General features: G+C 46.7%; 1 protein-coding gene across 1 annotated transcript in view; it reads left to right on the forward strand.

The window, feature by feature from the left end:
• The window catches only part of NAPRT (nicotinate phosphoribosyltransferase), a gene marked incomplete at its 3' end in the record, with an annotated part of 61,925 nt that overhangs the window by 21,312 nt on the left and 24,966 nt on the right, over positions 1 to 15,647 (forward strand). Inside the window, exons 7-8 of the mRNA XM_089666634.1 lie at positions 4,306 to 4,446; positions 9,064 to 9,148. Coding sequence (XP_089522760.1) covers positions 4,306 to 4,446; positions 9,064 to 9,148 — 226 coding nt within the window. The remainder of the gene's footprint in view (positions 1 to 4,305; positions 4,447 to 9,063; positions 9,149 to 15,647) is intronic.

Genomic DNA, 15,647 nt, shown 5'->3' on the forward strand with positions numbered 1-15,647 from the left:
CTAATGTCCCCTCCCCCACAGTCCCATCGGTCTCTGTACCAGGGGAGCTTACACTCTAATGTCCCCTCCCCCACAGTCTCATCGGTCTCTGTACCAGGGGAGCGTACACTCTAATGTCCCCTCCCCCACAGTCCCATCGGTCTCTGTACCAGAGGAGCTTACACTCTAATGTCCCCTCCCCCACAGTCCCATCGGTCTCTGTACCAGAGGAGCTTACACTCTAATGTCCCCTCCCCCACAGTCCCATCGGTCTCTGTACCAGAGGAGCTTACACTCTAATGTCTCTTCCCCCCACAGTCACACACTATTATTATACATTTATATAGCTCTAACATACACTGCAGTGCTGTACAGAGATCACTGAGCCAGTCCCATCAGTCTCTGTACTAGAGGAGTATACACTCTAATGTCCCCTCCCCCACAGTCACATCAGTCTCTGTACCAGAGGAGCTTACACTCTAATGTCCCCTCCCCCACAGTCCCATCAGTCTCTGTACTAGAGGAGTATACACTCTAATGTCCCCTCCCCCACAGTCACATCAGTCTCTGTACCAGAGGAGCTTACACTCTAATGTCCCCTCCCCCACAGTCACATCTGTCTCTGTACCAGGGGAGCTTACACTCTAATGTCCCCTCCCCCGCAGTCACATCAGTCTCTGTACCAGAGGAGCTTACACTCTAATGTCCCCTCTCCCACAGTCACATCAGTCTCTGTACCACAGGAGCTTACACTCTAATGTCCCCTCCCCCACAATTACATCCGTCTCTGTATCAGAGGAGCTTACACTTTAATGTCCCCTCCCCCACAGTCACATCAGTCTCTGTACCAGAGGAGCTTACACTCTGTCCCCTCCCCCACAGTCACACACTATTATTATTATACATGTATATAGCTCTGACATATACTGCAGCGCTGTACAGAGAAAACTGAGCCAGTCCTATTGGTCTCTTCATCAGAGGAGCTTACACTCTAATACCCCCCCCACAGTCACACACCGTTTCCTGTTTTCTGTGCTGAAGTAAGCTATTCACAGCTCTTCAATTTGCCACATTTTGTGATGTTACGGCCTTATTCCAAAATGGATTAATTTCATTTTTTTTCTCCAAATTCTACAAACAATAACCAATAATGGCAATGTGAAAGAAGCTTGTTTTGAAATCTTTGCAATTTATTAAAAATAAAAAAAAACAACTCCCCCTCCCCCCCCCCCCATGTACATAAGTATTCCCAGCCTTTGCCATGACACTCAGAATTAAGCTCTGGTGCATCTTGTTCCCACTGATCATCCTTCAGATGTTTCCACAACTTGATTGGAGTCCACCTGTGGGACATTCAGTGGATGGAAGTCCACCTGTGGGACATTCAGTGGGTTGGAGTCCACCTGTGGGACATTCAGTGGGTTGGAGTCCACCTGTGGGACATTCAGTGGATTGGAGTCCACCTGTGGGACATTCAGTGGATTGGAGTCCACCTGTGGGACATTCAGTGGATTGGAGTCCACCTGTGGGACATTCAGTGGATTGGAGTCCACCTGTGGGACATTCAGTGGATTGGAGTCCACCTGTGGGACATTCAGTGGATTGGAGTCCACCTGTGGGACATTCAGTGGATTGGAGTCCACCTGTGGGGACATTCAGTGGATTGGAGTCCACCTGTGGGGACATTCAGTGGATTGGAGTCCACCTGTGGGGACATTCAGTGGATTGGAGTCCACCTGTGGGGACATTCAGTGGATTGGAGTCCACCTGTGGGACATTCAGTGGATTGGAGTCCACCTGTGGGACATTCAGTGGATTGGAGTCCACCTGTGGGACATTCAGTGGATTGGAGTCCACCTGTGGGACATTCAGTGGATTGGACATGATTAGGAAAGGCATAAATCTGTCTATAGAAGGTCCCACAGGTAACCGTGCATGTCAGAGCACAAACCAAGACATGAAGTCCAAGGAATTGTCTGTAGACCTCCGAGACAGGATTGTATGAGGGCCCAGATCTGGGGAAGGGTACTGAAAAATGTCTGCAGCATTGAAGGTCCCAATGAGCACAGTGGCCTCCATCATCCGTAAATGAAAGAAGTTTGGAACCTTGGTTTATTTATTTATTTACTTTAAATACATTGCAAAAGATTTCAAAATGAACTTCTTTCACGTTGTCATTATGTGGAATTGTTTGTAGAGAGTTGAGGGAAAAAATTAATTTAATCCATCTTGGAATCAGGCCGTAACATAACAAAATGTGGTCAAAGGTAAGAGCTGGGAATACTTTATGGATGCTCTGTATGTTTGTTTGTGTATATATATTTTTTTAGTCTGTATATATGTAAATATGTTTTTATTACGCTGTTTGTAAGAATTTTAATAAATATTTACACTCTAATGTCCCCTCCCCCACAGTCACACACTATTATTACGATCATCGCCAAAATCCGCACGTTCCTAACCCCAGAAACCACTAAACAGCTCATCCACTCCCTCATCATATCACGACTCGACTACTGCAACTCCCTCCTCACTGGCCTGCCTCGCCGCTGGCTATCCCCGCTTCAGTCCATCCTGAATACGGCTGCCAGACTCCATCCACCTCACCAACCGCTCTGTCTCTGCCACCCCCCTCTGCCAATCCCTCCACTGGCCTCCACCCCCCTCTGCCAATCCCTCCACTGGCCTCCACTCAGTGTCCTCCACCCCTCTCTGCCAATCCCTCCACTGGCTTCCATTCAGTGTCCTCCACCCCTCTCTGCCAATCCCTCCACTGGCCTCCACTCAGCGTCCTCCACCCCTCTCTGCCAATCCCTCCACTGGCCTCCACTCAGCGTCCTCCACCCCTCTCTGCCAATCCCTCCACTGACCTCCACTCAGTGTCCTCCACCCCTCTCTGCCAATCCTTCCACTGGCTTCCATTCAGTGTCGTCCACCCCTCTCTGCCAATCCCTCCACTGGCCTCCACTCAGCGTCCTCCACCCCTCTCTGCCAATCCCTCCACTGGCTTCCATTCAGTGTCCTCCACCCCTCTCTGCCAATCCCTCCACTGACCTCCACTCAGTGTCCTCCACCCCTCTCTGCCAATCCCTCCACTGGCTTCCGATTGTGCAACAGATCAAATTCAAAATCCTAACTCTGACGTACAAAGCTGTCCACCATACTGCCCCGAACTACATCACTGACCTAATATCCAAGTACCGCCCAACACGCACACTCCGCTCCTCACAAGACCTTCTCTCTAGTTCCCTGGTCTCCTCCTCCCATGCCCGCCTCCAGGACTTCTCCAGGGTGTCACCCATCCTCTGGAACTCCCTGCCCCAATCCATCAGATTATCACCTACTCTCCTCTCCTTTAGGCGCACCCTGAAAACCCACCTCTTCAGGGAAGCCTACCCCACCCCCTGCTAACCTGCCGACCTCCTCCACTCTTCCTACCACCCCATACCCCACAGCTTTATCCTCCTGTATCACCATCCCCTCCCTCCTAGATTGTAAGCTCCAAGTAGCAGGGCCCTCGATCCCCTCATGTTTTGCATTGTATTGGTATTGTTCTGTCACATGTTCTGTCCCCCTTTGTAATGTACAGCGCTGAGCGAACTATTGGCGCTTTATAAATACTGTATAATAATAATAATACATTTATATAGTTCTGACATATACCGTAGCGCTGTACAGAGATCACTGAGCCAGTCACATCTGTCTCTGTACCAGAGGAGCTTACACTCTAATGTCCCCTCCCCCCACAGTCACATAAGTCTCTGCACCAGAGGAGCTTACACTCTAATGTCCCCTCCCCCACACAGTCACACACTATTATTATACATCTATATAGCTCTGACATATACCGCAGCTCTGTACAGAGATCACTGAGCCAGTCACATCAGTCTCTGCACCAGAGGAGCTTACACTCTAATGTCCCCTCCCCTGCAGTCACATCAGTGTCTGTACCAGAGGAGCTTACACTCTAATGTCCCCTCCCCCACAGTCCCATCGGTCTCTGTACCAGAGGAGCTTACACTCTAATGTCCCCACCCCCACAGGCACATCAGTCTGTGTACCAGAGGAGCTTACACTCTAATGTCCCCTCCCCCCACAGTCACATCGGTCTCTGTTCCAGAGGAGCTTACACTCTAATGTCCCCTCCCCCACAGTCACACACTATTATTATTATTATACATGTATATAGCTCTGACATATACCGCAGCGCTGTACTGAGATCACTGAGGTTCTGCACCTAAAGGGGCTCACACTGTAATGTCTGTTAAAGCTGAGGCTTTGGAAAGGTCATAAGGAATGTCCCCTCATCCCTGTGTTGCTTGGCAGGAGTGGTGTACCCAACTTCTGTGCAGTGGCCCTGGCATTACATCAGCTCGGGTACAGGGCGGTTGGCGTTCGGCTGGACAGCGGAGACCTGGCCAGGCAGTCTGTGGAGATTCGCAAAATATTCAGACTCTGTGCAGAGAGGTGAGTGTCTGTATTCAGAAGTGGCAAGTCCCTTATTGCAGCACTGAATGTATTCTGTAAAGCTGGACACCCTAAACCAGAGATCTCCAGACTGCAGCCCTTTGCTAGCCTTTATCCGGCACTTGGGACACTATTCCTCCCACTGACACCAACGATGGGACACTATTCCTCCCACTGACACCAATGATGGGACACTATTCCTCCCACTGATACCAATGATGGGGCACTATTCCTCCCACTGACACCAACGATGGGACACTATTCCTCCCACTGACACCAATGATGGGGCACTATTCCTCCCACTGACACCAACGATGGGGCACTATTCCTCCCACTGACACCAACGATGGGACACTATTCCTCCCACTGACACCAACGATGGGGCACTATTCCTCCCACTGACACCAACGATGGGGCACTATTCCTCCCACTGACACCAATGATGGGGCACTATTCCTCCCACTGATACCAATGATGGGACACTATTCCTCCCACTGACACCAATGATGGGACACTATTCCTCCCACTGATACCAATGATGGGACACTATTCCTCCCACTGATACCAATGATGGGGCACTATTCCTCCCACTGACACCAATGATGGAGCACTATTCCTCCCACTGATACCAATGATGGGCACTATTCCTCCCACTGATACCAATGATGGGGCACTATTCCTCCCACTGACACCAATGATGGGGCACTATTCCTTCCACTTATAGCAATGATGGGGCACTATTCCTCCCACTGACACCAATGATGGGGCACTATTCCTCTCACTGACACCAATGATGGGACACTATTCCTCCAACTGACACCAATGATGGGACACTTTTCCTCCCACTGACACCAACAGTGGGGCAATATTTCTTCCACTGATACCATTGATGGGGCACTATTCCTTCCACTGACACCAACAATGGGACACTATTCCTCCCACTGATACCAATGATGGGGCACTATTCCTCCCACTGACACCAAGGATGGGACACTATTCCTCCCACTGACACCAAGGATGGGACACTATTCCTCCCACTGATACCAATGATGGGACACTATTCCTCCCACTGACACCAATGATGGGGCACTATTCCTCCCACTGACACCAATGATGGGACACTATTCCTCCCACTGACACCAATGATGGGACACTATTCCTCCCACTGACACCAATGATGGGACACTATTCCTCCCACTGATACCAATGATGGGGGTACTACTCCTACTGACCACCAACCCTGGGGCCATGTTTATTCTCACTGGTGCTGGGCCCAGGACATTTTCTACCTCAACTGGCGCTCTAAAGTCTGAAGGACAGTAAACTGGCCCTTTGAACAGTTTGGAGACCCCTGCCCAATAATTCATTATTGTCTAGGCTTCCCGCCGGCTGTACACATATAGTGAGCCTCTCAGTGGGTCGGCTTTAACGCCGAGTGGAAGCCAATGTGCTTCCCTATGTAAACACTTTGCTGTACTGAGAGTGTGCTTCCAGCACAGTAACCAGCCGGTACCTGAAAGCTCCCGGTACATACTTGTGATTAGGAGCTTTCCAATCAAATGGCTACCAATCACAGGGGCCATGACTGGAGTGCCCGCCTCCTGGCATTTAAAACCTCTTAACCACTTCCCTCCCGGTAAATAGCCGAATGGCGGCCGGGAAAACGCTCTAGATTTGACGCCATTTGGCGTCCTCCCGCACATGCGCAGTTTTCGCGCTTGCAGAGTCACGCAACTGCGCGATCTATCAGACACGGCCGATGACAGATCTGAGTACCGGCCCCGTTACCGGTACCATGTGACCTGCTGTGACCAATCACAGCAGGTCACATGACAGTTGTATACAATGGATGGCTTCATTTATACCATCCATTGTATACTAGCGTCTAGCTGTGAATGGTCACAGTGATCACATGCAAATGTCAAATGTGGCCAAATCACAGCTAAGCACAAAAAAAAAAAAAGCCCTGAATGAATCGATGTCATTCAGGTAAATGCTTTTGTAATTCTTTGCTATAAGCAAATTGTGTAAAAAAAAAAAAAAAAAAAAAAAATACTGATGACTTCCCAAAGTAGTACAATGTTAGTATGGTAACATTGTACTACTTTGGACATAGTGAAATATGAAAAAAAAATCTTAAAAAAAAGAAAAAAAATAATAAAAATAATAAAAAATTTAAAATAATAAAAAGATATATAGTTTTTTTTTTGGGGGGATATCTGTCCTGTCCTGACATTTGGGGGATATCTGTACTGTCCTGTTCTGACATTTGGGGGATATCTGTACTGTCCTGACATTTGGGGGATATCTGTACTGTCCTGACATTTGGGGGACATCTGCACTGTCCTGACATTTGGGGGACATCTGCACTGTCCTGACATTTGGGGGATATCTGCACTGCCCTGACATTTGGGGGATATCTGCACTGCCCTGACATTTGGGGGATATCTGTACTGCCCTGACATTTGGGGGATATCTGTACTGCGCTGACATTTGGGGGATATCTGTACTGCGCTGACATTTGGGGGATATCTGTACTGCCCTGACATTTGGGGGATATCTGTACTGTTCTGACATTTGGGGGATATCTGTCCTGTCCTGACATTTGGGGGGATATCTGTCCTGTCCTGACATTTGGGGGATATCTGTCCTGTCCTGACATTTGGGGGATATCTGTCCTGTTCTGACATTTGGGGGATATCTGTACCGTGCTGACATTTGGGGGATATCTGTACCGTCCTGACATTTGGGGGATATCTGTACCGTCCTGACATTTGGGGGATATCTGTACCGTCCTGACATTTGGGGGATATCTGTACCGTCCTGACATTTGGATATCTGTACCGTCCTGACATTTGGGGGATATCTGTACCGTCCTGACATTTGGGGGATATCTGTACCGCCCTGACATTTGGGGGATATCTGTACCGTTCTGACATTTGGGAGATATCTGTCCTGTCCTGACATTTGGGGGATATCTGTCCTGTTCTGACATTTGGGGGATATCTGTACCGTGCTGACATTTGGGGGATATCTGTACCGTCCTGACATTTGGATATCTGTACCGTCCTGACATTTGGGGGATATCTGTACCGTCCTGACATTTGGGGGATATCTGTACCGTCCTGACATTTGGGGGATATCTGTACCGTCCTGACATTTGGGGGATATCTGTACCGTCCTGACATTTGGGGGATATCTGTACTGTCCTGACATTTGGGGGATATCTGTACCGTCCTGACATTTGGGGGATATCTGTACCGTCCTCACATTTGGGGGATATCTGTACTGTCCTGACATTTGGATATCTGTACCGTCCTGACATTTGGGGGATATCTGTACCGTCCTGACATTTGGGGGATATCTGTACCGTCCTGACATTTGGGGGATATCTGTACCGTCCTGACATTTGGGGGATATCTGTACCGTCCTGACATTTGGGGGATATCTGTACCGTCCTGACATTTGGGGGATATCTGTACCGTCCTGACATTTGGGGGATATCTGTACCGTCCTGACATTTGGGGGATATCTGTACCGTCCTAACATTTGGGGGATATCTGCACCGTTCTGACATTTGGGGGATATCTGTACTGTTCTGACATTCTTGGACCTCAAGAAATTAGATTGGCTGTCAGTACTTCAGGATTGATCAATACTCAGATCTATACCATAGTTTGTGAACTCTATAACTTTCCTACAAACTAAATAATACATCCTAATTTGGGTTATTTTCACCAAAGACATGTAGCAGAATACATCTCGGCCTAAATTTATGAAGAACAATTATTTATTTGCAAACTTTTATAACAGAAGCAAAGAAAAATGTGTTTTGTTTTTTTTTTTCAAAATTTTCAGTCTTTCTTTGTTAATTTAGCAAAAAAATAAAAACCCCAGCGGTGATTAAATACCACCAAAAGAAAGCTCTAGTTGTGTGAAGAAAATTATAAAATTTTAGTCTGGGTACAATGTTGTATGACCGCGCAATTGTCATTCAAATTGTGAGAGTGCTGAAACCTGAAAAATGGCCTGGGCAGGAAGGGGGTAAAATTGCCCGGTATTGAAATGGTTAAAAGGCTGGGAGGTGATGGCGGGAAGGGGTTAAACTGCTTCCTTTATTGAGCCCAATAGAACTTTCAGTTTAAATCAGCTGAAAGGTGTCCAGAGTCTAACAGTTGGCTTTCTTTAAAAAGAAGCACCGGACTGAGTAGAAAAGTCTCTCTTCTGCCAGCATGCTGCAGAAAAGGATCCCTGTCCTCTATATTCAAGCAGTCGCCTCTCCGCAGAGGTCCCGCACCATGCAGTACATGGTCGGCAAAAGGTTAATCACTTGTCCTCCTGAGGATTCCCCCCCACCCTTTTTGACCAGGTATTTTTTTGGGTTCTGACGCTGCATTAGTTTAACTGACAATTGCGCGGTCATGCAACACTGCACCCAAATTAAATTTACGTCCTTTTTTCCCCCCACAAATAGAGCTTTCTTTTGGTGGTATTTGATTGCCTGTCCATTTTTATTTTTGTGCTATAAACAAAAAAAGACCGACAATTTTGAAAAAAAGAAAAAAAAAAGTTTCTTTTTACTCTTTGCTATAAAACATATTTCCTCTTATTTTCCAGATTTGATGTTCCAGCTTTAGAAACCTTGTCCATTGCTGTCAGTAACAACATCAGTGAAAAAAGCCTGAAGCTCCTGAGCCGGGCGGTGAGGTTCCAGCATCCTATTACTCATGTCACATACCGGACGGTCACAATTCCTCTGGACCTACCAATAGTATACCTATCAATAATATCACTCCACAATATACTACACTAGTCAATGGAAAAAGAGCCGCTAACTATTGGATCGTTGTTCACAGAACAACGATCAAATAGTGGCTCTTTCTCCATCCCCACACATAATCGTTACAGCCCGCTTTCTCGGGATTTTGATTCTTTTCCCCCGGGAGGCGCTAAATCGGCCATTTTGGCATTGATAGAGGATGACAACACCCCCTCTTCCTCAGCTTTTTTTAGAGGTCCTCCCAATGGGGAACACGAAGGATAAAAGAAAACTAGACGAGGCAGCAGAAAGAACCGACCAGCCAGTATCAGCAGCACTATAAAGATCTACAATTTATCTACCCACATTTTGTCTCTGTTGAAGAAGGGGTTAAGCTTTTTCACCAGTAGTGGGTCAGAATAAATTCAGGTCATTTTAAGACCTGAATAGGTTTATCCGGTCCCTGACCATTGACCCCTCGCCTACCGGACACTTATACCCCCTTCTTTACCAGGCCAGTTTTCAGCTTTCAGCGCTGTCGCACTTTGACAATTGCGCGGTCATGCAAGATTGTACCTGTCACGATCGCACGGTTGCCGCCACCAACATGCGACAATTGCACGACCGCGACCAACAGTAATACGTCACGCCCGCGGCGTCAGACCCCAAACCTTCTCACCAAACTCGTGACCGAAGGACCGGCCGATTTAAAACCGCGGTGTGACGCGCGTAACAAGGCCACACCCAGCTGCACCCTGCACAGCGATTGATGTAGGCCAAACACCCCTAAAAATGTAGGTAAGTCTCCGATCGTGCAAAAAAGGGCGGATTTACCCTGATGCATCGTTTGGAGCTGGAATGGAAATCGCCAGTGGTAGCGGATGTTCCTTTCCTGCAACATCTGGGTAAGGGGGCTTTTTTTCAAGTCCAGCTAATGGGCTACAATCTGTGCCTGCAGCCTGAGGTAAGGGGACTTTTTTTCAAGTCCAGCTAATGGGCTACAATCTGTGCCTGCAGCCTGAACGTGCTTTGTTACTGGGTCGGGTTAATTACGCAACTAACCCTTTCACACTGCCACCACCACTTTTTTTGAAAAAAAAAAGACTGGGAAACTCCCGTTATCAAATATACACTATCATGATTGAAAAGTCACCTGTCCAATGCGGACCCCACAGGCCAGTTGGGCAGAGAATTAAACAAACACAGTAGCGTCTCTTCAAAAGGCAGGAATTCGTTAATTGCAAGTAAGCGCTTAAAAACAGTTTAACACTTTCAGAAAGAAAGATTTATTACTAAAAGAGTCAAACAGGTGCAATAAAATATTTACAAAGAGATGTCACGAAAATATATATATATATGTATATAAAGATACAGCAAAGAGATAATAGGAAGGAAGTTACAGGGTTAAGTTACTTGCCAATATGCCTGGGTTTGTAAGCAGATCCACGTTGCAGAGCGGAAGGATCTTTGATCTCTCTTTTGTTACCGATGTTAAGTTGGGAGATGTGCTTTTGCTTCTCCTTAGGCTTGTCAGCCTGTATTTTTAAAATCCCTCTCAAGGGGGGGGAGCATCTCTGAACACTGGCCACTACGCTGTTTTGGGAGTGGTCAGGAGAACTCTGAATTAGAACCAACATCTGTCATAATCCATGACATGAAACATAGGGGAAAAATCCTGACTGAGGAATGTTCATTTCTTCTGTCATCTTTAACAGTTGGGTTCTGTGAGGTTTCGACTTCTTTCAAGTCCTGGGAGAAGCTGCCTTATCTGTTTTATGATGGGTGAGCCTACATAAGTTTCTCGGGTCAGTGCTTCCCAATTCACTGAGAAATGCTGGCCTGATCAGGACTAGGTGAGGAAAGTTACACTATCGCAGACTGCTCGGCACCAAACTAGGGATGCCTTAACCTGCGGTTGACCCCCTTAACCAGCACACACCAGCTGACAATGGGCCTCTCAGGAAGGGAGGGGGTAGGGAATGAAGGATTGAGAAATACCTCCAATAGAAAACGGGAACTCCGCGTCCAACTCTGATGAGCTAGTTTGCTACAGTACCCATATGAAATTTGTATCATTTTTTTTTCTCACAAATAGAGATTTCTTTTGGTGGTATTTAATCGCCGCTGGGCACTTTACTTTTTGCACTATAAACAAAAAAAGTGCAAAAAAATAAAATTTTTCAAACAGATACTTTTTCTCCTTTACTGATGTACGTTGATGAGGCAGCACTGATGGGGCACTGATAGGTGGCACTGATAGGTGGCACGGATAGGTGGCACTGATAGGCAGCACTAATGAGGTGTCACGGATAGGTGGCACTGATAGACAGCACTGATAGGTGGCACTGACTGGCATCACTGCTGAGCACTTACTGGCGGCACTGCTAGGCATTGACTGGCGCCATTGCTGGGCACTGACTAGTGGCACTGATTGGCTGCACTGGTGGGTGGCGCAGGTGGGTGGCACAGGAGGGTGCACTGGTGGGCACAGGTGGGCGTACTGCTGTGCGGAACTGGTGGGTGGCACTGCTGGGCACCGATCATCGGGGCACTGATTACACTGTTCAACAAATTTTTATTTTTTGCCAGTTTTGGAAACAAAAGGATCCATTTCTTAATGAATTTCACATTCTGAGTTCAAATATAACAATGAAATTTGTCAATTGGCTCTAGTTTTTCTGTAAACGGAAAGTTTTCTACTATAGGCGTAATGACTACATAATGCACAATAATTATATAGATAGATGTCTTTCCACAAATATAAAGCAAGTGATATTGACTACATAACAAAGCCTAAATGGCATAATATATTGCATAGGATTACCAAGAAAAATTATAGCCATAAGCTAAGTTGAATCATTTTAATACTTAGGATTCTCACTAGTTTTGTCTTCAGTTTGTGTCGGTTTTGCTTCTCTTGGCTTTTCTCTTGTATTCGAGGAAAGGGCTATCTCTTACAACTGCACGTGACTACACGCTTCAGGTTCTTCCTCACTTGACTCAACCACGAAGGATTCTGGTGCTTTAGGAATTGGTAGCCCCTCTCCATGAGGAACTGGACGTATTGCCGATGGAATATTTGGATAGTGCACAGATAACTTTTTCTTCTTATTTAGCCCTTTTACAATTGGAGGCACCATACAAAAGTAACAATTACTAACATGATCTGCTGGCTCTCTCCAAATCATTGGCACAGCGAAAGGCATAGATGCCTTTTTTCCATTCAACCATTGCTCCAGTGCCGTCCCACAAGAATTGCAGCATATATGTGGTGCCCAGCTCTTGTCCTGGTCTCCTATCTTGCAGCCAAAATACAAGTTGTAGGCTTTCTTAATCATTCCTGTTATCCTTCTTTTTTGTGAGATAAAAGTTATTTCACCGCAGATATAGCAGAAATTATCTGCTTTATTCACACAAGTTCGAGGCATTACTGAGTAGCCTATATAAGCATAAAACGAAATGTAAAGACGCTGTCCAACTACAATCAGCTACAGATACTGCAGCTTTTATGCAGTGAAGAGATGCAATTAAAGGCTAATATTGCATCATCTCAGTATACATGCAATTTTCTATTGGTCACCAGTATCAATTGCGCAATATGCAGCTGAAGTTGCATCATAATTTTGAATGGCTTACGTCATTAGATGGGTGAATATATCATGGAAACTAGAGCCAATCAACATTTTTTAGGGTCATTTTCGTTTTCAGCACCCCAGAATTATGTAAGATTAGCTAATGTTATGCCCAAAACTTTTTACCTGTTGAACAGTGTTATCAGTGCCCCGATGATCGGTGCCGATCCCCGCTCTGACAACTGCCGCTTCTCGGCAGTACTTTCCTCACGCTCTGACAGCGTGAGGAAAGTGCAGCCGAGAACCGGCAATTGCATTTCCCGGTGATCAGCGGGTCATTGGACATGGCTGATCGGCCTTTTACCACATCACGTGATCAGCTGTGTCCGTATGACACAGCGATCATGGAGATTGCCGGGGGCGCGCAGGAGAGCTCATTCTGGGAGGACGTCATATGACGCCCTCCCAGAACTGGCCAGCCGCAGGGTAGACGTCATTCGGCTATCTGCGGTTGGCAAGTAGTTACAAGACACTTCTCAAACTATCCCACACGTTACCTCATCACAGACTCCAGACAATGAGTCCTCCCTTCAGGATAGTGACCAAGAACTAGTTCGGATCCTGGAAGAGTCAGATAACCATGTTGATAATGATGAATATTTCATTTCACTGGATCCAGACATAACTCGTACAGGTTTCAAACCCAAGTCCACTTTTCATCCAGTACGATCTAAGGGGCCATTTATAGAAACCTTTTATCAGGTTGTTTATAGAGATTTATTGACCCTGTGCGATTCCCCACCTGCCAGTAGAAACATCACCACCCCTGAGGCAAGAGGTCTTAAGGAGCTTGAACTGAACAAGAGCATTATTATCAAGCAGGTGGACAAAGGCAGCAGTTTAGTAGTCCAAAACACGGTTGAATACATCAACGACTCCATACATCTTCTGTCAGATAGTAATACGTATCAAAAATTTGAAAGAAGACCCGTTACCCGTATTTCAGAAGGTTCTTAATGGTTTCAGGGATGGAGTTCTAAACAAAAAAGAAAAATCGTTTTTACTCCCATCTGCAGTACCCCATATTTTTACCATCTCCCAAAGGTCCATAAATCTACCACCAATCTTCCAGGACAACCGATTGTGGCCTGCACCAATAGTTTTAGGAGTGGCCTATCCAAATATATAGATTACTTTGTCCAACCTTTGGTCAGCCAATTGCCCTCTTTTATAAGGGACTCAAGCCACATTATTGATGTTTAAAACAATATATTTCCCCCTGCCCACACCCCCCCCCCCCATCCTATCCATCATCACTAACAACTCCACTATCACTCCCGCCCCGCAAGCCAAAGTCCTTGGCGTCATTCTTGACTCGAACCTCTCCTTCCAACCGCATGTCAAATCTCTCACAAACACATGCAGGCTCCATCTCCGCAACATTGCCAAGATACGTACCTTCCTCACCCCAGACACCACCAAACTTCTAGTACACTCCCTCATCATCTCACGCCTTGACTACTGTAATTCTCTTCTCACCGGCCTACCCAAGTGCAGGCTCTCCCCGCTCCAGACCATCCTGAACTCAGCGGCTAGACTCATCCACCTCACCACCCGCTCCACCTCTGCCACCCCCCTCTGCCTCTCCCTCCACTGGCTCCCGATTGCCCAACGCATCAAATTTAAACTTCTTACCCTGACCTACAAAGCCGTTCACAACACTGCCCCTGACTACCTCACCAACCTGATCCCCAAGTACCGCCCTACCCGTACCCTTCGCTCCTCACTGGACCTCCTTCTATCCTGCTCCCTGGTCTCCTCCTCCCATGCACGACTGCAGGACATCTCCAGGTCCTCCCCCATCCTCTGGAACTCACTGCCCCAATCCATCAGACTGTCGCCTTCCCTCTTCACATTCAGGCGCTCCCTCAAAACCCATCTCTTCAGGGAAGCCTACCCCACCCTTACCTAACGGCCATTCTCCCTCTTTCCTCCCACCCCTCATTCCCCTCAGCCACTTCCTATTGTACCACTACCCCCTCCCTCCTAGATTGTAAGCTTGAAAGAGTAGGGCCCTCTTACCCCTCGTACGCTGTTCGTTTTTGTTGTACTGTGCCATGTATTGTCCCCCCCTCTATTGTACAGCGCTGAGCAAACCCTTTGGCGCTATATAAACTCGATGTAATAATAATAATAATATAGGTAGGACTTAGGTTATAATTTGGCTTCATTGGATCTGTCCTCCCTTTACATGTCTATCCCCCATCAGGTAGGCCTAGCAGCACTCCAGCACTTTTTGTCCCTAGACTCCTGGATGAATTCCACCCAGGCACATTTTATAGTAGACTGCAAAGAATTTTGTCTTAGCCATAATTACTTCACGTTTATAGATCAATTTTATTTGCAGACCAATGGCACGGCCATGGGAGCCAATTTTGCTCCGTGTTATGCCAACCCGACCATGGGCCTATGGGAAAAACGCTATATATGGTCTGATAATCATTTTGCCAAACACATCATTTTTTTCGGTAGCTACATTGATGACATTCTTCTTATTTGGCATGGTGACCTAGACACATTCTTACCTTTTGTTGAATACTGTAATTCCAACACAGTATTCAACCCATGTTTTACCCATGTTTTTAGACTTCGTTCTATCAGCCATATTAGCCATTGGCCATGTTAGCACCACCAATCACATAAAACCTACAGGGGGCAACTCATATCTACATTATTCAAGTTGCCATCACCCTGGGTGGAAGAACAATATTCCAAGTGGTCAGTTCTATAGACTGAGGAGGAATTGCTCAAAGTTGGAGGATTACCAAGAACAGGGTGACATATTGTCGACTAGGTTTTTGGAGAAAAGT

This window comes from Staurois parvus, unplaced genomic scaffold, assembly GCF_062004578.1.
Source record: "Staurois parvus isolate SC_StPar_1 unplaced genomic scaffold, SC_StPar_1.0 ptg002756l, whole genome shotgun sequence".
NCBI lineage: Eukaryota > Metazoa > Chordata > Amphibia > Anura > Ranidae > Staurois > Staurois parvus.